This window comes from Neoarius graeffei, chromosome 2, assembly GCF_027579695.1.
Source record: "Neoarius graeffei isolate fNeoGra1 chromosome 2, fNeoGra1.pri, whole genome shotgun sequence".
Classification (NCBI taxonomy): domain Eukaryota; kingdom Metazoa; phylum Chordata; class Actinopteri; order Siluriformes; family Ariidae; genus Neoarius; species Neoarius graeffei.
The window spans coordinates 73472759-73495406 of record NC_083570.1 but is presented as its reverse complement, the minus strand read 5'-3'; the positions used below and the strand labels follow the sequence as shown (position 1 = coordinate 73495406).

The 22648-nt window shown below is 42.4% G+C and overlaps 2 protein-coding genes across 9 annotated transcripts in view; one reads left to right on the top strand and one right to left on the bottom strand.

Annotated features, from left to right (window-relative positions):
- Nucleotides 1-163: 163 nt before the first annotated feature.
- On the bottom strand, nucleotides 164-21540 carry slc2a13b (solute carrier family 2 member 13b). Of its 3 annotated transcripts, none has more exons than XM_060914935.1 (13): nucleotides 21472-21540; nucleotides 19907-20363; nucleotides 19672-19831; nucleotides 15045-15253; nucleotides 14782-14890; nucleotides 11577-11740; nucleotides 6068-6185; nucleotides 5824-5949; nucleotides 5605-5726; nucleotides 2301-2453; nucleotides 1845-2008; nucleotides 818-886; nucleotides 164-683 (listed from the first exon to the last, which is right to left on the bottom strand). In XM_060914935.1, exons 2-13 carry the CDS (start codon nucleotides 20340-20342, stop codon nucleotides 675-677), a joined length of 1839 nt encoding a protein of 612 aa, XP_060770918.1. In that variant the 5' UTR covers nucleotides 20343-20363; nucleotides 21472-21540; the 3' UTR covers nucleotides 164-674. The 3 variants fall into 3 exon arrangements, with proteins under 3 accessions (XP_060770918.1, XP_060770917.1, XP_060770919.1); XM_060914934.1 differs by lacking the exon at nucleotides 21472-21540 and adding an exon at nucleotides 20498-20735; XM_060914936.1 differs by lacking the exons at nucleotides 1845-2008; nucleotides 2301-2453; nucleotides 21472-21540 and adding an exon at nucleotides 20498-20735.
- Nucleotides 21541-21571: 31 nt separating this feature from the next.
- Nucleotides 21572-22648, top strand: part of lrrk2 (leucine-rich repeat kinase 2) — an 84121-nt gene continuing 83044 nt past the window's right edge. For 4 of the 6 annotated variants that reach the window (XM_060914929.1, XM_060914933.1, XM_060914931.1 and 1 more), the window contains exons 1-4: nucleotides 21572-21949; nucleotides 22106-22188; nucleotides 22266-22375; nucleotides 22551-22639. In XM_060914929.1, the coding sequence (XP_060770912.1) occupies nucleotides 21808-21949; nucleotides 22106-22188; nucleotides 22266-22375; nucleotides 22551-22639 (424 nt within the window). In that variant the 5' untranslated portion in view covers nucleotides 21572-21807. The remainder of the gene's footprint in view (nucleotides 21950-22105; nucleotides 22189-22265; nucleotides 22376-22550; nucleotides 22640-22648) is intronic. The other 2 variants (XM_060914932.1, XM_060914930.1) reach the window with 1 other exon arrangement.

Genomic DNA, 22648 nt, shown 5'->3' with positions numbered 1-22648 from the left:
ACCAAACTTAACCATTTACTACCCTCACCAAGACTCTATTGTCTGTCTGGAGTCAGTGTTGTAAAGGTTACTGAGGTTATTCAACCCCACAGCTCACCAGATTTCAACAAGCTAGAGGCTTAAAAACACATCAGCAGCTACAGGTAATGAAAATTAGTTCCGCTGAAGAGTTGTCAATTTTTATTCAATAGAAAAAGATGAACAGTTTTGTCTACACAAAAGTTGTAACATTAAAAAGAGAGACAGCCCATACAGCAGACTGGATTATTGTTCTTGCTATTGCTGAGCTATATCAAACATCTGGGTTCATGGACCCTATCGGTCAGTAAAGATACTGCAGGAGATCTATGGTCAGATCATTAGGTATATTTTTAAGGCATTAACTTAACATAATGAAGCAAAATCATCTATATATATACACACACACACACACACACACACACACAAAAGTATACCAAAAGTTGTAATTTTCTCCAACACAATAAGAATATATGATTGTCAGACTTGTAGAGCATAATTGTATCCCCCAAACCATAGGCTTGTTCACATTAAATACATGTGCAACTTAAAAAAAATAAAATTAAAAAAAAAAAAAAAAGTCAGTTAAAATGATCATGATCTCAAACGTGCTGTTCATTGCTCTTGAAAGGCAACTTCCAGGTATAATTAGACCATTATTGGAGCTGCAGAAGATAAAAATAAAATTGTTTTAATCATAAATCATATTTCTGGCACATTTGTATACATCATTCTAGATCTCCCCCCCCAAAACAAAACAAAAAAAAACCCACCCCACACAATTATTTATAGCACTTACTGATATGTAAGCAATTCCTTCCTCTGGTTCCAGCGTCTCATAATGCAACTTTCCCAAATCCAAACGAGGCTACAACATTAAAAACTGCCATGTTTAGTCAGTTGTAGTAGTTAGTCAAAAACACAGAATTTTACACACAACCTCAAATCAGAAAAAAAAAAAAAAAAACCAAAGCAAACAACTTTGGACAGTATGGAAGTCCCCTCCGTCCCCCAATAGAGAATGTGTGGCAAATTTTGAAACGAAAAACGTGATAATGACGACTCCATACTGTTGCATACTGCAAAAAGATCTGTTCGCAGGAAGAACACCTGAAATGCTTCAGCACTTTGTACCTTCAGTCCCTAAACATCTTTTAAGTGATGCAACAAGGACTGGCATCATTATAAAAGTGGTAAATGCTTTACTGTCCCAATTTGTGTGTTTCAAGAGTCAAAGTTGAATTTTTTTTTTTTTTTTGGGGGGGGGGGGGGGAGCAAAGACACGACACACCAATTCATGAGGTGAAAATAATGTGCTGTTGTACTAAAAACAGTACAATACAGGTCACTTACAAATCATTGTTTTCAGTTCTAATTTCTATTCAAACATGCTGTCTCAGCTGTTTCTGATTTGGGGTTGCAGCTTAAACACAAGTGTATTGGTACCAGACTTTAACCCAAATCTCACATCATCGTCACCACATACCATAGAAACCCAGAAGCTCAAGTCTGATCTTGTATAGACCATAACCTGAAATTAATTGTTCAAGGCTCCCAACAGTTCGCTGAAACACAAATGAAAATTGACCTACAACTCAAGAGGACGCAAAGAAATAGTCTCCAGTTCTTGGTTAGCAGCAATGCTGATTCTCTGGAATGCCATGGAGATCCATACTCCACAGAAATAGTAAAAAAATAAAATAAATAAAAATAAAATAAAAAATGGAGATCAACACCGACAGAACCAGAAAATGCGGAAAGAAAGTGCCCATAAACTACTCCCCATCAGAGAAGTCCTCATCGGCGACAAGGTTGCCCCCTTTTACCCTGATGTAGTGTGCACCTTCGCCACCCAGTGTGCCACAGGTGCAGAGCCTCCTGCTAAACAGAGTCTCTATGTCCTCCAACATGAGACCCTTGGTTTCTGGCAGACAGCCCAGGATGAAGAAGCAGCCAAGCACAGCCAAGCCAGTGTACAGGAAAAAAGCACCTAGAAAAGAGGGAGCAAAATATTTTTTTTTAAAAAAACCCAAACACGTGTGGTCTTCTAACTACATTACAAGCAGTCAGAAATTAGCAAAAACTTCAGTAACTAAAAGGAATAGCCTTCTGCAAGAACGTTATAGCTACAATTACTTAAATTTACTAAAAGGTGGTTTTTGAGATTCAGTGCAATAGACATTTCAATGGATAGTACACCATTACCAGAATCATAAAAGTTTATAGTTCTGCATAGAAATATTACATCAACAGCAGGAATGGCTATTAGTGAAGATCCATACCATAGTATGTGAGGTACTCTGCCACATGGAGGAATGTCAGTGACACAAGGACATTGAAGATCCAGTTGACGCCAGCAGAGCAGGCATTGCCTGTGCTCCGAGCCCAAAGCGGATAAATCTCAGAATTCACCGTCCATGGCATGGGCCCCATTCCTTCAGGCAGGCATGTGAGAGCACAGACAGGTTTTATTTATAAATAATCCTTGACCTGTACTGTACTCAAACCAGAACAGCAGCACATTGAGTTTTTTTTTTTTACAAAAATACTTTTTTCAATTCTGATTCTTGCAACACATTCCAAAAAACGTTGGGATGGTAAAGCACTCATCACTTTATAAAATGTTCCCATTCCTTCTCAACACTTAAAATGTTTCTGGACTGAAGACACCAAGTGATGAGGCATTTCAGGTGTTCGTGTCCCATTCTTCCTGCAAGCAGATCTTAAGATCTGCAACAGTATGGAGTCAGTGGTCATATTTTTCATTTCAAAATTCATCACACATTCTCTATAGGGGACAGACACCCACTTCTTCCCCAGCCATGCCTTTGTAATGTGCACGGAATGTGTTTTTGCATCGTCTTGTTGAAATATCCCTGGAAAAGATGTCGTCTTGAAGGCAGAATATGTTGTGCCAAAATCTCAATGTACTTTTCTGAATTAACGTAGCCATCACAGAAGTGCAAGTTGCATGGGTGCAAGTATAAAATTTTCAAAAACCTGAAAAGTCTGACAAAGTCAGACGTGCATAGCACAGCCATGCAGGGCGGGGGAGTCCCCCCTAAGGGCTCAAAAAAAAAAAAAAAAATTACAAGTTAAAATGGTTGTCTCTCACACAAACATTTATAATATTAATAGTTATATGATTTGCATATTCACATCAAATGTTTAATACATTTCATCAATTCACCTGAAATAATATTTCAAGTACAAGGCTTGATATTTCAAAACATCTAGCAACTACTAATTTAAATGCTGAAACAACCATTTTTAACATGCTTTTGCTGTGATACCTTTTTTACAATATATACACTGGAATAGCTGTATTGATTTGGTCGAACGTGCTACGTGCGTGAAACATGATATCGCACATGTATAACACCGTGAAACAACGGGCTAGTCAGGACCGCTCGCTGGTGAGCGGCGTATAAATTGAATGAGGTTTATGGCGAAGACGAGATGAAAAGATTTGTCTCGTGCAGAGGCTGTACCGCGGTAACCCAGTAACACGCTGAGAGTGAGACCGTGAGAGGGCCACCCCCCCCCCGAAAATCAACAGATTTACACGATTTGGAAAAATGACTTTCAGAACCGGCGGCACGGTGGTGTAGTGGTTAGCGCTGTCGCCTCACAGCAAGAAGGTCCGGGTTCGAGCCCTGTGGCTGGCGAGGGCCTTTCTGTGCGGAGTTTGCATGTTCTCCCCGTGTCCGCATGGGTTTCCTCCGGGTGCTCCGGTTTCCCCTCACAGTCCAAAGACATGCAGGTTAGGTTAACTGGTGACTCTAAATTGACCGTAGGTGTGAATGTGGGTGTGAATGGTTGTCTGTGTCTATGTGTCAGCCCTGTGATGACCTGGCGACTTGTCCAGGGTGTACCCCGCCTTTCGCCCGTAGTCAGCTGGGATAGGCTCCAGCTTGCCTGCGACCCTGTAGAACAGGATAAAGCGGCTAGAGATAATGAGATGAGACTTTCAGAACCGAAAAAAAATGGAGCTTCCGGCACATGCCATAAAACTTGCACCCATGAAGTTAGCTTTGCCAAGGGCACAGACAACCCCATACCATGACAGACCCTGGCTTTTGGACTTGTTGCTGGGAACAGTCTGGATGGTCCCTTTTGTCTTTAGTCCAGAGCACATGATGCCCATTTCTTCCAAAAGCGATCTGGAATACTGATTCATCTGACCACAATATATCCACTGTGTGATGGTCCATCCCAGATGCCTTTAAACCCAGAGAAGTTGACAGTGCTTCTGGACACAGTTAACATAAGGCTTCCTTTTTGCTAAATAAATTTTTAATTGCCATTTGTGGATGCAACTCCGTATTGTAGTGCTTGACAAAAGGTTTGCCAAAGTAATCCTGAGCCCATGTGGCTATATCAGCTATAGATAAATGAAATTTATTGACCGTGCTGTCTGAGGGATTGGAGATCACAGGTGTTTAGCTTAAAAGTTTGCATCTTTGCCCATTATACACAGAATTTCCTCCAGATTCCCTGAATAGTTTAATATGTACCATTGAGAGTGAAATATCCAAATCCCTTTCTATTTTGCTTTAAGAAATAGTTTAACATTTCAATAATTCTCATGCATCTATCCAACAAACTGGTGATCCTCAGCCCATTGTTGCTCCTCAAAGACTAGGCCTTTCCTGGATACTAATTTTGTACCAAGTCACGATTTATTTAAAAAAAAAAACCCACACCACTTCAAATCACATCAGTATTTAAATTGTTTTGTTTTTGGGAATGTGTTGCAGGTCTAAAATGCAAGAATGGATGCATGTTAATTGAAATGAAGTTGACCAGATAAAACATGAAATATCTTGAGTTCATACTGTCTGCAATGAAATACAAGACATCATTGCTTTTTTTTTTATTTTGCATTCTCAATACTGCCCCAACTTTTGGGATTGTACAAGTTATATATTATTCTATACATCTCTCTCTTTTTTTTTTTTTGCTCCCCCCCCAATCTTTACATTCCTACTCTAATCTTTATTGCTAAAAGTATTTGGACATCTGACCATTACACTTGTATATGATTGTTGAACATCTTCTTCCAGATTTAGTCCCCCTTTGTGGTTACAATAACCTCCAATCTTCTGAGAAGGCTTTCCACTAGACTTTGGAGCATGGTGGCGGCGGGGGGGGCGCTGAATGGACAAAAGTGTGTTCAGGAGGTTGGGCACATCAGGCAAGGAGGACTGGCATGCAGTCAGCAGTCCAGTTCATTGAAAAGGTGTTCAGTGGAGTTGAGGTCAGGGCTCCGTACTGGGCACCAGAGTTATTCCTTCCAAATTTGGCAAACCATGTTTTTACGGAGCTTGCTTTGTGCACAGAGGCACTGTCATTCTGGAGCAGGTCGAGGCGCCCTAGTTCCAGTGAAGGAGAATCTTAAATGCTACAGCACACAGACATTCTAGAGAATTTTGTGCTTGCAACAGTTTTGGGACAGTCCACATATGGGTGTAATGGTCAGGTGTCTGCATACTTTTGACCATATAGTGCATGCCATTCCACTAATTATATCTAGTGAATATTTATTATAACGAGTTATTATAAGTGGTGTAGGGTTGTTCTAACCTGGAGCAAAGGCGGCCAGGTAAAGAATGAGACCCAGCAATACTACCCAGGAATAGGAGGTTGGACAGTAGTTATAGGCCCACCACAGTGGACTTGTGTTTTCTTGGGTTCGATTGGAGCACCTGGGTGAAGCATAAACATCAGATGTACCAGACAAATTAAATTACAAGGAAAAAATAAAGACTTAATATGAGACTTTTGAGAGACACAGAAACAAACCTGCCACTTGCTGCTTGCTCTGTGTTGGCTGGATCAATGGGCTCACAGGAAGAGTCTGATACCGTTGAGCCATTCTCATAGTAACAAAAGCCACAGTTTGGATCCAGCATACACTGTTCACAAAATCTGGAAGTGTGTGTGTGTGCACACAAGTGTGCATCTGCTCATATTATTGTACTCAATTAGAGGGGGAAACCCACCCATTCAGACTGTAATAGCACATATTAAATATTGACCCACTCACCCATACTGTGCACAGGTTGAATTAGAAGTAGGGTCACTAGGGTAAAAGTTCACTGGAGGAGACGCCTGAGCAGAAAGTAGAAATCCCACAGCTAAGACCGAGAGACTGATTCCAGTACCTGAGAAATGTAATACACAAGACATGTCATACATATTACAAAGGCTGCAGTGATTAGTCTGAATAATCCCTGACATTGTATAAGAAATATCATGGAAATGGATTCATGAGTAAAATGTAATACCATAGTGAAACCCCTGTGTAGTTCTACTATACCACACAGCACTGTGTACAAAACTATTTCTAGGCTCAACACTTGAGGTAAATTAAAACACCGACAGATTGCCATTTCACTTGCAACATATGGGCTTCTTGCTCAAATAAAAAGAAACCAAAGGGAGCCGCCAGATCGAATTGGGGGGGGGGGGGGGGGGGGGGGGGGGGGGGGGGGGGGGTGTCATGTCGTATCATGTTGAGGTTCATGTTTCAAGAAAGTGAGAGGTCTTTCTCTCACTTTAGCAAATGATGGCTGATGATTACAACAATAATGGTGATGAGAGGGGGAATAAAGTAAAAACAGTAACTCCAAAAAGTAGTAGTACTATTGCATCTCCAACAATTAGAATATCGTGAAAAAGCGCCCCCCCCCCCCCCCCCCCCCCCCCCCCGCAATTTAGTTCAAAAACGTAAACTTTCATATATTCTGTACTCACTACATGTAAAGTGAAATCTTTCAAGCCTGTGTTTTAATTTTGACAATTGTGGCTTATAGATCACGAAAATCAGAAATCCAGCATCTCAAATTAGAATATTTCCCCAAGACCAATCAAAAGATTTGGGGGCGTCGTGGCTCGGGTGGATGGGGCGCCGTGCCGTGGATTTGGGGGCCCGGGTTCGATTCCGGCCCGGGTTCGATTCCCGATCCCTCCCCATCTCTCTCCCCCCCGCTCGTTTCCTGTCTCTGCACTGTCCTATCCAATGGAGGTGAAAAAAAGCCCCCCCAAAAAAAAATAAAAAAAAAGACTTAGAAGACAGAAATGTCCAACTTGTGAAAAGCATGTTCATGTATACACAATACTTGGGGCTCCTTTACTACGAATTACTGCATCAATGCAGCATGGCATGGAGGCAATCAGCTCGTGGCACTGCTGAGGTGTTATTGAAGCCCAGGTTGCCTTGATAGCAGCCTTCAGCTCATCTGTATTTTTGGGCCATGCATTTCTCATCTTCCTCTTGACAATACCCCACAGAACCTCCATGTGGTTCAGGTCAGGCGAGTTGGCTGGTCAAATCAAGCACAGTAATATGGTCAGCAAACTATTTGGTAGTAGTTTTGGCACTGTGGGCAGGTACCAAGTCCTGCTGGAAAAGGAAATCCCCATCTCCATCAAGCTTGTCAGCAGATGGAAGCATGAAGTGCTTGAAAATCTCCTGGTAGACAGCTGCATTGAATTTGGACTTTATGAAACAGTGGACCAACACTAGCAGATGGCATGGCACCCCAAATCATCACAGACTGCAGAAACTTCACAATGGACGTCAACCACCTTGGATTCCGTGCCTCGCCACTCTTCCTCCAGACTCTAGGACCTTCATTTCCAAAAGAAATGAAAAATTTCCTTTCATCTGAAGAAAGGAATTTGGACCACTGAGCAACAGTCCAGTACTTTCTCTCCTTAGCCCAGATAAGACGCTTCAGACATTGTCTCTGGTTCAGGAGAGGCTTGATATGAGGAATGCAACAGTTGTAGCCCCTTTCCTGAAGATGTCTGTGTGTGGTGGCTCTTGATGCACCAACACCAGCCTCAGCCCACTCCTTGTGAAGCTCTCCCAAGTTCTTGAATCGACTTTGACAATTCAAGAGTGTGTTCATTGAGGTTTTTTTGCATGCTGTAGGCCATAATCAAAATTAAAATAGAAAAAAAAAAAAACCCACATGTAAACTAATGTTTCAAGCAATGAGTCAAGAACATTAAATTCTCACCTCTTAAATAGCTGATGGAAAAATCTAACCAAGATATTTTAATCGAGATGCTCCAATATATGGCCAACGTTTTGTGGACACCTCACCAATCACACGACATGCTTTCTGAACATCCCATTACAGATTTAGTTCCAACTTTGCGGTTACCGTAATAATAACCTCTACTCTTCTGGAAAGAGTTTCAACAAGATTTGAGATTGGCTGTGTGGATATATCCATTCAGCCATAAGATAAGTGAGGTCAGGCATCGATTATGGGCAAGGGGGTCTGAGGTGCAGTTGGAGTTTCCATTTATATCAAGAGTTCAGTGGGGCTGAGGTCAGGGCTCTGTGTAAAATCACTCGAGTTCTTCCACATCAGCCTTGGCAAATCAGGCTTTCACTGATCTCACTTTGTGCACAAGGGCACTGATGTCAGGACATGTTTTGACTAGGCCGCTTCATCCCAGACGAGGAAAACTGCAATGTACCAGCATAGAAAGACATCCTATACAATTGTCTGCTTCCAACTTTGTGGAAGACCAACATATGGGTGTGACTGTCAAGAGTCCACATACTTTTGACCATATAATGCATTTCTTAGCAGTAGCAGTGTAGCTACTTCATAATGAAGGTTAAGTTTTTAGCTTGTTTGATTTACAGTAAAAAGTTTAATGACTTATGTAATTTAGTACATTTTATATAAGAGGTAGAGAGAAAAGATGCATTAACTTTTTTTTTTTTTAGTTGTGTAAAACAAACTCCATTTGTTACTGGTTAATGGCACTTGGAACAGGAAATAATTAGAATACTTTTACAGGAGAAAAATCAGTAAAGTAGAAAGACAAACATTTTGTTCCTTGCAGTTGTGTCTTACATTAAAGGGATAGTTCGGGATTTTTGACACGAATCTGTAGGACATCCCCATCAATAGTCGTGCAAACACACTGACTTACCCCTGACAGCATCCTGTGAGTCCAGTTCTTGTCCAGTTTTGGTCCAGACGAAAGTAGTCCGGCAAGTTTGTTGGGGTCACGAAAGTAAAACGTTTTTCGTCTCAAAACAGTACGTGTTCAAAAGAGTGATATATTTGCATCACAAAACCGTTGCCAAATAAAAAGTCAGACCTCGAAATCGCTTGGCACCATTTTCTCTCCCTTCTTATCACTGCGCGCTGCCTGCTTCATCCAGCTGTGGCTCCAGCTTCAAGAATAAGCTGGAGCCGCATAAGTAGGAGTCCCGGCGGGTGGTTTGTATTCGATTCGTTTATATCCCGACCTTGTCAGCTGTCAGATTTATGTTCATGGACCCGGTAAGCTGGTAAATAATATTTTTTTTTTCTTTACTAAATTCTAACAGAAAACGAGAGCGCCCGAAAGGGAAAACCGAGCCGAGCCGCCTCATAGCTGTAATGCAAACTGCTTTCCTCCTCAGTATACAAGTGCGCTTCCATGGCAGGGAAAAAGAAACTACCACTGCTGCCTATGTAGTGCCCTATTTATACAAATAGGAGTCATTCAGGATTCAGCCATGACACAGAGCAAAAACATGGCTGAATCCTGAATGACTCCTATTTGTATAAATAGGGCACTACATAGGCAGCAGTGGTAGTTTCTTTTTCCCTGCCATGGAAGCACACTTGTATACTGAGGAGGAAAGCAATTTGCATTACAGCCGTGAGGCAGCTCGGCTCGGTTTTCCCTTTCGGGCGCTCTCGTTTTCTGTTAGAATTTGGTAAAGAAAAAATAAATAAATATTATTTACCAGCTTACCGGGTCCATGAACATAAATCTGACAGCTGACAAGGTCGGGATATAAACGAATCGAATACAAACCACCCGCCGGGACTCCTACTTATGCGGCTCCAGCTTATCCTTGAAGCTGGAGCCACAGCTGGATGAAGCAGGCAGCGCGCAGTGATAAGAAGGGAGAGAAAATAGTGCCAAGCGATTTCGAGGTCTGACTTTTTATTTGGCAACGGTTTTGTGATGCAAATATATCACTCTTTTGAACACGTACTGTTTTGAGATGAAAAACGTTTTACTTTCGTGACCCCAACAAACTTGTCGGACTACTTTCGTCTGGACCAAAACTGGACAAGAACTGGACTCACAGGATGCTGTCAGGGGTAAGTCAGTGTGTTTGCACGACACTATTGATGGGGATGCCATACAGATTCATGTCAAAAATCCCGAACTATCCCTTTAAGTTAATAAAAAAAATTAAAAAGCCAAATTATATTTGCTGCAGTAATTCAACTGAGGGTGTCCTTTAATTGATCATTTGGCCACATGAATAATTAACAACAAAAAACACCCACACATTATGTGCAGCCCTACACATTAGAGAATAGGTAATTAATAACCACCTTGTGTGACTAACACTACGTTCACACTGCAAGGCTTAATGCTCAATTCCGATTTTTTTGTGAAATCCGATTTTTTTGTGAGGTCGTTCACATTAACAAATATATGCGACTTGTATGTGATCCTCAGTATGAACGAAAAGCGACCTAAAAGTGTTCCGCATGCGCATTGCAGGATACGACGACGTCACACGCAGTGAGCATAGCCAGTGTTTACGGAAGTAAAACCGCCCGGTTGCGGTATAACCCATCCAATCTAGCTTGAATAGCTGTATCCCCCCAAATGGAAATCAGCTCCCTAACCTCTGCGTCCTTCCATTGAGAAGATTCAGAACCTTTACAGCCCGAAGTGTCCCTCGCATTGATGTCATGCGCAGGGGCGCAGATACGTTTTTTTGAACTGGGGGGGGGGGGGGGGGGGGGGGGGACAAAGCTGCCAGCAAACCAACCCCAACATGCCTGTCAAACTTGTTGTGGGTTACCATAGCAACCAAGCTCGAGCTCGCAACCTGTGCAGTCTGCGCAGCTCAACCAACCGAATATCAGTCTTTGTTTTGTTTTATGGTGAGTTGTTGCAACTATGTATACACTGCTGTGCACCTCAATAAACCGAATGGTAATTAGTCTTTTGATTTTTCCGTGAGGTTTGCCTTATGCAAAGAAAGACAGCATAGACTTTTTTCCTCCCTATAAGTGGGGGGGGGGACCGAGCGAGGTGAATTTAAATCTGGGTGGGACGAGTCCCCCCCTCTATCTGCGCCTGTGATTATGTGCCATGTTGTTGTAACTGTTTTTCAGAGACCCGCCGCCTACTTCAGCGCAGAATAGTGACGTTTGTGGCTTGTTGATGACGTGCAAGTCGGATGAATGCGACCTGGCGGTTCAGACTGAAGTCGCATATGAAAAGAGCGGATAGGAATCGGAATTAGGACTACATATCCAAACGGCCTGGGTCGGATTTGAAAAAATCGGATCTGTGTCGTTCATATTGTCAATAAAAGATCGGATACAGGTCACATATGGGCGAAAAGATCAGATTTGAGTCACTTCAGCCTGCAGTGTGAACGTAGCCTAAGACACATACATTTGTCTTATAACCTTATGTTTCATTGCTCATTGAAATGACCAGCTTTTGTAGACATGTACTATATGAACGTGAATTTTTCAATGAGGCTGTGTCCTCACCAACAATGCTGCCCAGAGTCAGCTTTCTGCGGCCCACCCGCTCCACCAACCAAACGCCTACTATCGTAAACAGGAAATTGGTGAATGCTGTAGCAGCAGAAAGCCAGATTGCCGTCTTATCATCCTGCACTCCTGCCATCTGCAAAATTGTGGCACTATAGTACCTAAGAAAACAGGAACAGACTCTCTAAATGTTCATGGTCAAGCCATGCAAACATCTCTTTACCAAAATAACTCAACATGGTCTTCACTAGGGCCAGTGCAAGAATTCTCTCAATGACAACCACCACCATCCCAAAACAGGCTCAAAGCTGCTCCTCCAAATGGCATTTTGTGATTCACAGTGAGGGATCTGTGTTGGTAATACAGGAATGTGAAATGCTGGCCACTATGTGGGCAAACGGGGGAGTATGGAGCCAAATACAGCTAAAATACACTTCCTTCTATAAGTCAAATATTGCAGTGTTACAATATTGATTCAAATTAAGATTGAGAGTCACGAGACCATAATGCTGAATTTAGAGGGGGAAAAACAAACAAACAAACAAACAAACAACGATGTCTAATAAACCCAGTTATTTATTAGAAAAAAGTTGTGACTGGATAGTCAACCCCAGTGCTGTGGGATTCTTAAAGGAACAGTCCACCGTATTTCCATAATGAAATATGCTCTTATCTGAATTGAGACGAGCTGCTCCGTACCTGTCCGAGCTTTGCGCGACCTCCCAGTCAGTCAGACGCGCTGTCACTCCTGTTAGCAATGTAGCTAGGCTCAACATGGCCAATGGTATTTTTTTGGGGCTGTAGTTAGATGCGACCAAACTCTTCCACGTTTTTCCTGTTTACATAGGTTTATATGACCAGTGATATGAAACAAGTTCAGTTACACAAATTGAAACGTGGCGATTTTCTATGCTATGGAAAGTCCGCACTATAATGACAGGCGTACTAACACCTTCTGCGCGCTTCGGCAGCTCAGATATCAATGCGCTGCCGAAGCGCGCAGAAGGTGTTAGTACGCCTGTCATTATAGTGAGGACTTTCCATAGCATAGAAAATCGCCACGTTTCAATTTGTGTAACTGAACTTGTTTCATATCACTGGTCATATAAACCTATGTAAACAGGAAAAACGTGGAAGAGTTTGGTCGCATCTAACTACAGCCCCAAAAAAATACCATTGGCCATGCTGAGCCTAGCTACATTGCTAACAGGAGTGACAGCGCGTCTGACTGCGTCTGACTGACTGGGAGGTCGCGCAAAGCTCGGACAGTTACGGAGCAGCTCGTCTCAATTCAGATAAGAGCATATTTCATTATGGAAATACGGTGGACTGTTCCTTTAAAATTAGTTGCAATGCAATTAGCTGCCATCACAAGTCACATAATTAGTTGAATGGAGTTGACCTGCATGCAATTAGTGTTGCTGGAAGGCCCAGGAATGTTTATCAATATAAATATGAAGTCTAAAAATACTGAGATTTAAGCTTTCCAAATCATTTGAAACAGGCATTTATACCATTATTTAGTCTCATAATAATACAAGTATTCCTGACAAAAACGAAATTTTCCAAATGGATTAGTCATCTGATCAGCTATAACCATTTCTGCAACTAAGCACTTTTGCTTCCTTTTCTTTTAGTTTTTTTTGGGGGAGTGCCAAGCTTTGATGAACAAATATGGATATAGAGCTGTCCACAGCATTTATTTACGACACTGATACAAACGAGTTTGCACGTGAAACCACTAAACAATTCAGCATAATATGCCGAGACCAGTGGACTTTGAGCTCTGCTGCCTTGTGATTGTAGCTATAAAACAAGTTTTGTGCTTTCCTGGTTGAAGTCTCGATAATTATGATTACTTTCTGACTCACCGTCAGACCTGTAAAGCAACGTCACCACTTCTAAATTTTGAGGTCAGATGTGATGATGATTTGCTGAACAGGTGAAGCCATTGAAACACCCTTTGGAGTAATTTTTTAGACCTTTAACCATTTGTTCAGGCTTCAGGTCTATGCTTATCTGGGCAATGGTGTCGGAGTAGTTAAAGTCAAACAAAATCCAAAAACAAATGCTGTTTGCCGATTATGGCAAGTGCCTTAAAACGTGCCGCCACACACGATTAAATTAAAAACTATCATGATAATTTATCCATTTAAAAAAAAAAAAAAAAAGTTACGATATTGCTAAAATAGGCTTACCTAGGCACAGCCATTTGTACTGAAACCAGAGAGCCGCTTGTGATGTAACCAGCACACCCGAATCCTGTTTACCTTTCTTACACAGACCAAATCAACCATCAAATAAAGGCTTCTAATTCCTTATTTAAATACCCCCCCCCCCAAAAAAAAAAAAAAACCCAGACACTTGTGCATGCTGCTTGTGTGTTCATTGCTTTAATGATCAGTTTTATTTTTACACCCAAACATGCACCTTTAGTGTTCTTTACAACAATTTTGAAGCAACGAATCCACTAGATCTCAGCCTTGGTAAGTGACATCACAATCTCGGATTCTCTCATGCAATTTGCACCCAGAGTGCGATATTTGAACCTCAGAGAGCAAGATGGCAGCACTCAGGCATATTTTATTTTAAAAGAAAAATAATCTGGACACTATACAAGTACAAAAAGTGAACACTCAAACATGTCTTGTTTATATTACCGGTCAGTATAAAGGAGTTTATTTCTGGGGCTTTGTTTGGCTTTAAAAGTTCTATCTTGCTGACTAGAAGGTCATGAGTATAAATCCCAAGTTGCCACTATTGGGCCCTTGAGTAAGACCTACTGTACCTCTCCAAGGATCAGGGCTGACCCTGCACTCCTAACAATCTGGCATATGTGAATATTTCTCACTATACCATACTTGTCACATTAAAAGCCTTGTATGCCATCTTCGGCTACAACAAATGAGAGCAAACCTCAGAAGAAGAATGAAAAATGCATCCATCAGTTGCAAAATGACTAATCCTGTACAAAACAAAGCATTTCTTTAAGAACGCGTTTGCACTCTACATTGCTGCTGTGCAAAAAGTTACAACCCAATTCCATTCTTAAAGGACCAGAAAGGTCAGGCCTAGACAAAGCGTCTGGATTTGCTCATTTGAGGTCGTCTCCTACATCAGCAGTTAATATTGTTACAGCAACGTTCAACAGCAAACGGGTTCTCATTTTCACTTAGCAGCGTACAGTCAGTGAATGCCTTACATTACAGTGTTAATTCCAGAGAGCTGCTGGAACATCTGAAGGCCACATCCTACGATGAGAGCTCTCCGAGTAGGAGCACACGCCAGCATACGGCATAGAACTAGTCCCCCTGACAAACAGTCAAGAAAATGCAGTACATTATAACTTTGTAGGAATGATCCAGAGGTGTTAGAACTATTGCTCAGTTCTTTGCAAAACCATGCACACAGTCACATACAGTATCTACTCTGCAGATTCAGGCTGAAACCTGAGGTATTGCTTACCTCCTGCTTCTTTTTCTTCCTCTTCAATAATGCCCTTGATACTGTCATACTCTTCATTCACACACTCTGTGGCCCGGATCTGCATGAGCACCTCACGGGCCTTCTGAGAATCACCTTTCTGCAGGAGCCAGCGAGGACTCTCAGGCAAGAAGAAGAGGAATCCCACAAACTGCAGCACAGCAGGGACTACTGACAAACCCAGCATATACCTATAGAGAACACACACACACACACAAGTATGTGGGTTACATTTCTCTACAACCCCTCCCCCCACCCAATTTGTGATGCATTAATGAGGACTTTGAAAGCAAAACCAAGACTTGGCACCTTGTTCTCAGAGCAGAGGTCATGTAATAACCTGACGCACATTTTTACAGTGTTCTCACAAACTGGACTGAAATCAGTGACGTGACTCTGCTGCTTTTAGCTACAATAACGCCAATTAAATGGGTCTTATTCATATGTACAATTGCCAAAGTATTATTAATAGCCTCTATGAATCAACACACACCTAAATGGGGCTCTGTGAAGAGAAAATTACTAGCAGTTGTTACAGTGACGAATGTCTGTCATCTTTATCATAAGTCATCTTTTCTAGAAAGATCTGCACAAATCCCTCCGTTTTGCCAAAATCCAACCTCGGTGAAGAGACGTTGGGAAGCCAGAGTGTAACCAATAAAAATTATCTACACATAATGACTGAATGAGCACCAAGCTTTTGACCAATCGCAGTGCAGCTTAATCAGCCTGGTGTGGTGAGGTCATCATCTCTGCGTGAACCAATGACGATTTAAGGGCTAAACAGCCACAGGGAGGTACGCTCAGAGCCCCGACCGGCCCCAAGCACACCAGACAGTGTCAGTAATACAGGGGTCAACTTAAAATAAATAAATAAATAAATTAAAAAAAAACCGCCAAAGTGAAAGTGCTGTCAGCAGGCAAGTGACTGAAGCATTCTATGTTTCAGGTGGCGTGGCGTGTTGAGTCACAGCTAACACTATGGTGTCGTTCGGCCCCGTCACTCAGGCTATAGCCCCTGGGTATTTTTCACCGTCCAAAAAAAAATTTAAATAAAATAAAATTTAATAGAAAGCCAACTTGGATTTCATCTGGGATTTTGAATGTTGTAATATAATTATGTAGCTTAGAATTGGTGTCTTTGTGGTCCTAAAGGAGAGATATGCAAGTGAGAAATTACATTTATTAAAACATTCATTTTACTAGTGACATTTAAGTCAACTGACACATGCTTCAGTTTCCTGAGACACGATGGCTGTTAATAAATGACAGAAACTGAAGTAAACTACACTAGTTTAAAAAGAGCAGTGCAAAAATCACTAAAAGAGATCATAACATTTAAATGTGTGTGGGTAATATCTTGTAAAGTTAGATTTAAATCTCCCCAACCTATCAATGCCAATCTCCCTTAAAAATTATAAGCCCCAGGAAAACCGGACTGAGCCCCGGGTCTCTTAGCTGCTAATAGTATGATGAAAACCGCAGGGTCACGGTATTCGGTTTGTAAAATCGATGGGAAAATCGGATTCCTTCACTGCTGGTTGCTCCCAGACTCTTCTCGACTCTGTTCAAATCAAGCTGTGTGTTGAAGTAAAAGGCTAAAGGGAGTAAATATACCCCTTTTGAATAATACCCTGCTAAAATAACCTGAAGTAATCTCAAACTAAAGAGGTTTATTTTAGCTTGATGGTGCACAGGGCACCTAAAATCAAGTCTCTTATTAGATGGAGTGGAGCCCAAATTTTATATGCACAAACAGGGCTCGAAATTTGCAGTGGTCCGGGCGACTTAATTTGTCATTTGGTGGGTAATTCCTGTCACTAGCCAGCCCCGCTGGCTAGTTGAAAAAAAAAAATAAAAAAATATGAAGCAAAGATTCAGACACACCGTCAACTAAAGCCGCCACATATTAACCGCGTGCCGTGTCTGTGTTAATCGACGTGTTTATCGGCAGGATGGAAAATAACGAAGAATTCCGAATCTCATCGTGTACAAGTCAGGCTGTCGGTTTTTTCACTACTGCGCATGCATATAACGCATCTCGTTGAATATCACGGTAATCACATGTAGTATTGGACCGGGTGGGTGGAGCACAGAAGCACGGCAGGCCAGAACGGAGTTCTCAATGAACTATTTATTGCTAGCTTTTCAGCCTTTTATCACTTCCCAGCCACGCTCACGCACACACACGTACGTTCTGGTTGGAGAGAGAGAGCTCCCTTTCTCTGCTCTCCTCTCCTTTTAAAGGGTGCGGTCACTGGGGAAGACACACAAACACAGGTTAATCCCCATCAGGTGCAATGATTCCACCACTTACCTTCCCTGACTCCACCCTCCATTCACAGACCACCGCTTGGCCACACCCCCGCTGCCACATCACATTATCAAATTCAATAGATGTGGCCACGTTATCACCCATTTAAAACACGTTTTTTTTTTTTTTGTTTACATCTACATCTCCCAAAGTTACGTTGCGATGCGGAATTTTCTGAAAGGTGTACAGAAACCGCCAGAGACGGGGATAAAGCGACCTCGGTCTGAAGAGGAGAAAAAGGCCACTGATAAAGCGTACAAGAAGGAGAAACGACAAAGGACTTAGAAGCAAACGTGGGAGCAGGGTAGGCCTTGGCTGCGATATGATTTTTATGGAATGAATAATTTTTTTCAAGTTGATTCCTAGTCAATATGAAGCTCTTAATGCTTTCTCTCTCATAAATGGTTAAATACAGAAAGCATGTTGGACATATTTTGGGTGCTGTAGTCATGATAGTATATTTGTTTTCAATACTCATACACCAAGTTGCCAAGTTTTCCAATATATTATTATATTCTGGTGCTCTGTGTTGTTCTCATTTATGTATTTAACAACAGTATCAAAATACTCAGGTCTTGAAATAAATGCACATTAGTCATGAACAATGGCAACTACTCTCTTTTGCGTTATTTTTGACAGAAGTAAAATTCATACATGAACAAATTTTGGCTAGTTGATTTTCTGTTTGGCTAGTTACTTTGGAAGGTAACTAGTCTGGCTGGCTGGCGAAAAAAAAAAAAAGAATTTCTAGGCCTGACAAATATTTGAATTGTGCCAGTTTGGTTGGTATAAACCTGTATTAAGTCCACTTTGATAAGTTGGTAACTTAAAAAAAAAAAAAAAAAACCCCAGACTTTTATATATTTAAAAAAAAAAAAAGAATACTTATTTGACTATTTTTCAAGGAAAAAAGTGGAGTGTTTCAGAATGCACCAGGAAGCCCATTTTGGCTACAATAACTCCAATTAAATAGGTCTTATGTGTAATTGACAAAGCACTACTGTCATTAATAGCTTCTATAAATCAGCACAGCTAACTGGGGTTCTATGGACAAAAACATTTAAAAATATCCAATATCTGATAGTGGGATGTAACGCATTGTGCTCTTGACCAAGCTGCCAGTTTGCATTCCCATTAGTCTGTATGACATCAGATCCCACACAAAAACCAGGTTTCAAAACTTCAAGTAAGCTCAGCAGTTATTTTAACAATTCAGTATTTGCATCTTTAGAGGATACTCATTTCTTACCCTACATTTCTAGTCATTTCCCCCTCAGCCCCTCTGATTATTTTTACTGTTCATCTTACCCAACCTATTTCTACTCGACCTTCTGCCACGAAGCAAGCTCACCAGAGGACGTTCCTCCTCAGACTGCTACAGAAGCTGAACATCTCAAATGTCCACACCCAGTTCTACAAAGCCACAATCGAGAGTGTCTTTACCTCCTTAATCACCGTGTGGTACCCTGCATCCTCTTCCCACACCAAACAGACTGGAACGCATCATGTGTACAGCTAGTCAGCTCACAAACCAGAAAAAAAGTGCCTGTGAGTGTTCTTCACAATGCCAGAGCCAGGAAATGGGCTAGCAGGACAGTGGTGGACCCATCAGACAAGACTCACTGCCTCACCAGAAAACTTCAATCTAGTCACAGGTTTTGCTCTATCAAGACCAAGACCACCAGATACCTGAACAGTCCCCCCCCCCCACACCCATGGCTATCTTCGCTCCCATGTCATTTCCTGACTGCCAACCAGGCATCACCAGTGCCCCCTCCACCCACATGTCATATGGGATGATGCAACATCCAAATATGGACCCAGCCATCCTGCCAGGACTGTGCAATCTGTAGCATAATATAGCATGCATTATTCATGAACTTGTATCCATACATAATAAATTCTCTTTATGGCCAATTCGTTGTTGTTGTTTCTCCTTTTACACCATCCTAGAGTGCCCTTCTGTGTCTTATTCTGATATTTTCCATTTAATTACTTTATATCAAAGTCAACTTCCTGTGTACATTCGGTTAATGAAGAGATTCCGATTCCTCTCCCTCTCAAATGCTTACTTACATTCTCTCTAAATTAGTGGTTGGTTAGCGAACCCTAGTCCAGCGTAGCATTTCCAGGTCAGGTTGTTTTCCCTGCTCTAGTGCACTCGATTAGTTAAGTGACATTCCCTGTTTAGAGAAAACACTAAAATATTCAGGGCTGGGGTTCTCCAGGACTTGGAATGGGACTCTCCGTTGTAAATTACAGTTCTCCAATTCTGTTTTCTTTGGCATGTCATACCTCCAGCCATCGTGCGCCATGTAACTGAATGCTCCATCCAGGACGCTGGCTATGAACTGACCACCGGTGATGAACAGAGTGTTTATGGTGACCAGCTGACCTCGGAGCTGAGGAGGAGACACTTCAGCTATGTAAACTGGCACCGTCATTGATGCTATTCCTATGGGGGGGGCAAACCAACACATGTTCAGGTGTCATTTTAGTTCGTGTTCATATATGAACATTTGTGACTTACCTATGCCAAGACCAACAGTAAGTCTTCCGACAAGAAGAACCTCTTTATCAGGTGCCACGCTCAAAACGATGCCCCCGATAGTAAAAATGAAGCTGGCCAGCATGATGCAGTTCCGGCGGCCGTGCAGCCCGTTCAGGTATCCGCCAGCTAGAGCAGAGAGCGCCGCTGCACCTACAGTACTGGAAACCAGCAACTCCTGCCAAAACGCGCTCAGGTTCATCTCCTTCTTGAGCAAAAGCATGGCCCCGGACACCACCCCAGTGTCATAGCCGAATAGGAAGCCTCCCAGAGCGGAGAAGAATGACAGGACGTAGACAAACCTGGAGGAGCCATCCTGAGTGTTGGAGCTTCCCTTGGACGGAGCAGCAGTGGCACGCGCTCTGATCAGACTGTGCTCGTCATCCAGTCTCCTCCCGCTGCCTGTCACCTGGTCCATGATGTAAAGCTCATAACCATCCTAAAAATCACACACACACGCACAATAACACACAGTTCTGCAGACTTCCCTTTCAGTGCATACCTTTAAAACGGCACTCACTCATACAGCAGCAGGAAGAACATTTGAGAACTGATACACTATAAAACACAAACCAAGTCTGTATTCAAACTTGCAAGTATGCAGAAGACTATGCGCCCTGTTTCACTCCTTTTATCGATTCGCACCCGAATCCTGCTCCAGTTCGGATTTTATCAAGTCTGTAGGGACTGCACGGAATACCCAGCGCCCTGATCTGATCTAATCCCACAACGTACCGTGACAAAAAAAAAAAAGTTAGACGCCTAAACATTACAACTCGTCACTCGCCGTTTGTAAACAGTGACGCCATGTCAAATAGTTTCAATGAGAAGTGAGCGAAGTCACGTGTCAGTGACGCCATCGAAGGGGTGTGGCTTTGACGTGGAAACCAACACAGCCCCTCCTACATACAGCTTTGTGTATCAGAAAAAACTGAATTAGCTTTAAAAATCGTTAAAACGCGAAATTTCAAAGTAACAGACACAATAATACGGTTCAGACACTGCCGAATTTGAATAAAAAAATACATAATTTAAAAAAAACATATATATATTAAAATGTGGGCGGCACGGTGGTGTAGTGGTTAGCGCTGTCGCCTCACAGCAAGAAGGTCCGGGTTCGAGCCCCGTGGCCGGCGAGGGCCTTTCTGTGCGGAGCTTGCATGTTCTCCCCGTGTCCGCGTGGGTTTCCTCCGGGTGCTCCGGTTTCCCCCACAGTCCAAAGACATGCAGGTTAGGTTAACTGGTGACTCTAAATTGACCGTAGGTGTGAATGTGAGTGTGAATGGTTGTCTGTGTCTATGTGTCAGCCCTGTGATGACCTGGCGACTTGTCCAGGGTGTACCCCGCCTTTCGCCCGTAGTCAGCTGGGATAGGCTCCAGCTTGCCTGCGACCCTGTAGAACAGGATAAAGCGGCTAGAGATAATGAGATATATTAAAATGATGATAACACAGCTGTTTTGTTGAACTTGATTGTCGCCGATATTTACATGAAGGTTTCTCATTTCAGTATTACAACGTTGAAGAAATCAACTCGAAGTAAACTTACCAGACTCAACCCGCAGCCTTTAAGTCCACTCGGTTGTCTCCCGGCTTGAAACTTCCTGGTTGAGCAGGTCATATGACTCCTACTGCAGCAACAAGCCACGCCTACCTGTGGGCTCTGTTAAAAACTCCTAAAAATAATTACGAAGCTATAGGAGACTATGAGTGTTTCGATTAATTTACAAACTTTCGGTGGTTTTTAGGAAGTCGGTGTGCTTCTTTATCAGGGCGATGTTTCATCGCAACATCATCTCAGAGCAGTGTTTACAGCATCAGGGGGAAATGTAATAATGAGACACGTTTTTAATGTCAGCAGGGCGACAGCGTGTTAGAAGACACCATGGTGAACAAGGAGGATTTGGAAAAAAGCCTGAAAAAGCTGCTTGTGCGGCTGAAGAACAGTTTAGAGGAAGGAAAGCAGCTGGGCACCATGGTCCAAATCGTCCAGGATCTCCTGTTTCTGGCATTCACAGATGACGGGGGTAAGTGCAAACAAACATGCTGTGATTTATAGACGTGTCATATGGTTGATGTTGCAGCCATCACACTTATTCATACAGACTGATCTATATTTGACTGAGCTGCTGTGGTTTGAGAGATATTTCAGGAGCTTAAAAAAAACCCCTCTGCTGTTTCAGCAGAAGAGCTCTTTCAAGACAAAGATGTCCATGAGCCATTGATGCTGCTATTGTCATCTTGCAGCAACAGCAAACTTCAGCAGGTAGATACCTCTGATTTCTTTACAGTGAGTTTTTCCAACCCTGTTTAGCGGATGAATCACTGTCACATTTGATTTAGGTGGGATGGTCCCTGCTGTGCCGGCTGATCGAGCTCTGTCCCACCACCCTGGACAAGTTGGTGCAACCGCTGCAGGCTGGAAAGAGCTGGGAGGTTCTCGGGGTGCACCAGTGAGTGTCCAGTTCAGATCACGGGTAGCTGGGAACAATACTAGAGTATAGGAGTAACGTTAAAATGCAAGAGAAATAAAGAACGTGAAAGCAGCCACATCTCTTGTTAATAAGATTGACTTAATGGAGTTTACTGTATATTTGAAGTCTTAGTTACTGTATGTGTGTCTTACAGGCAGATTCTAAACATGCTGACTTTGCATCAAAAAGACCTGAAGGTGATCATGGTAGGGCTGCGAGCTCTAGCCTTGTTGCTGAAGTCAGGTACGCTGA

Excerpts from the sequence above, each read along its gene's own strand:
- slc2a13b (XM_060914935.1), bottom strand. The coding sequence starts at position 20,342 with ATGGACCAGGTGACAGGCAGCGGGAGGAGACTGGATGACGAGCACAGT. Across the intron at positions 19,832-19,906 it reads TACTGTTGGTCTTGGCATAG|GAATAGCATCAATGACGGTG; the intron begins GTAAGTCACAAA and ends CCCCCCCCATAG. Across the intron at positions 2,454-5,604 it reads CCTGGCCGCCTTTGCTCCAG|GAATGGGGCCCATGCCATGG; the intron begins GTTAGAACAACC and ends GCCTGCCTGAAG.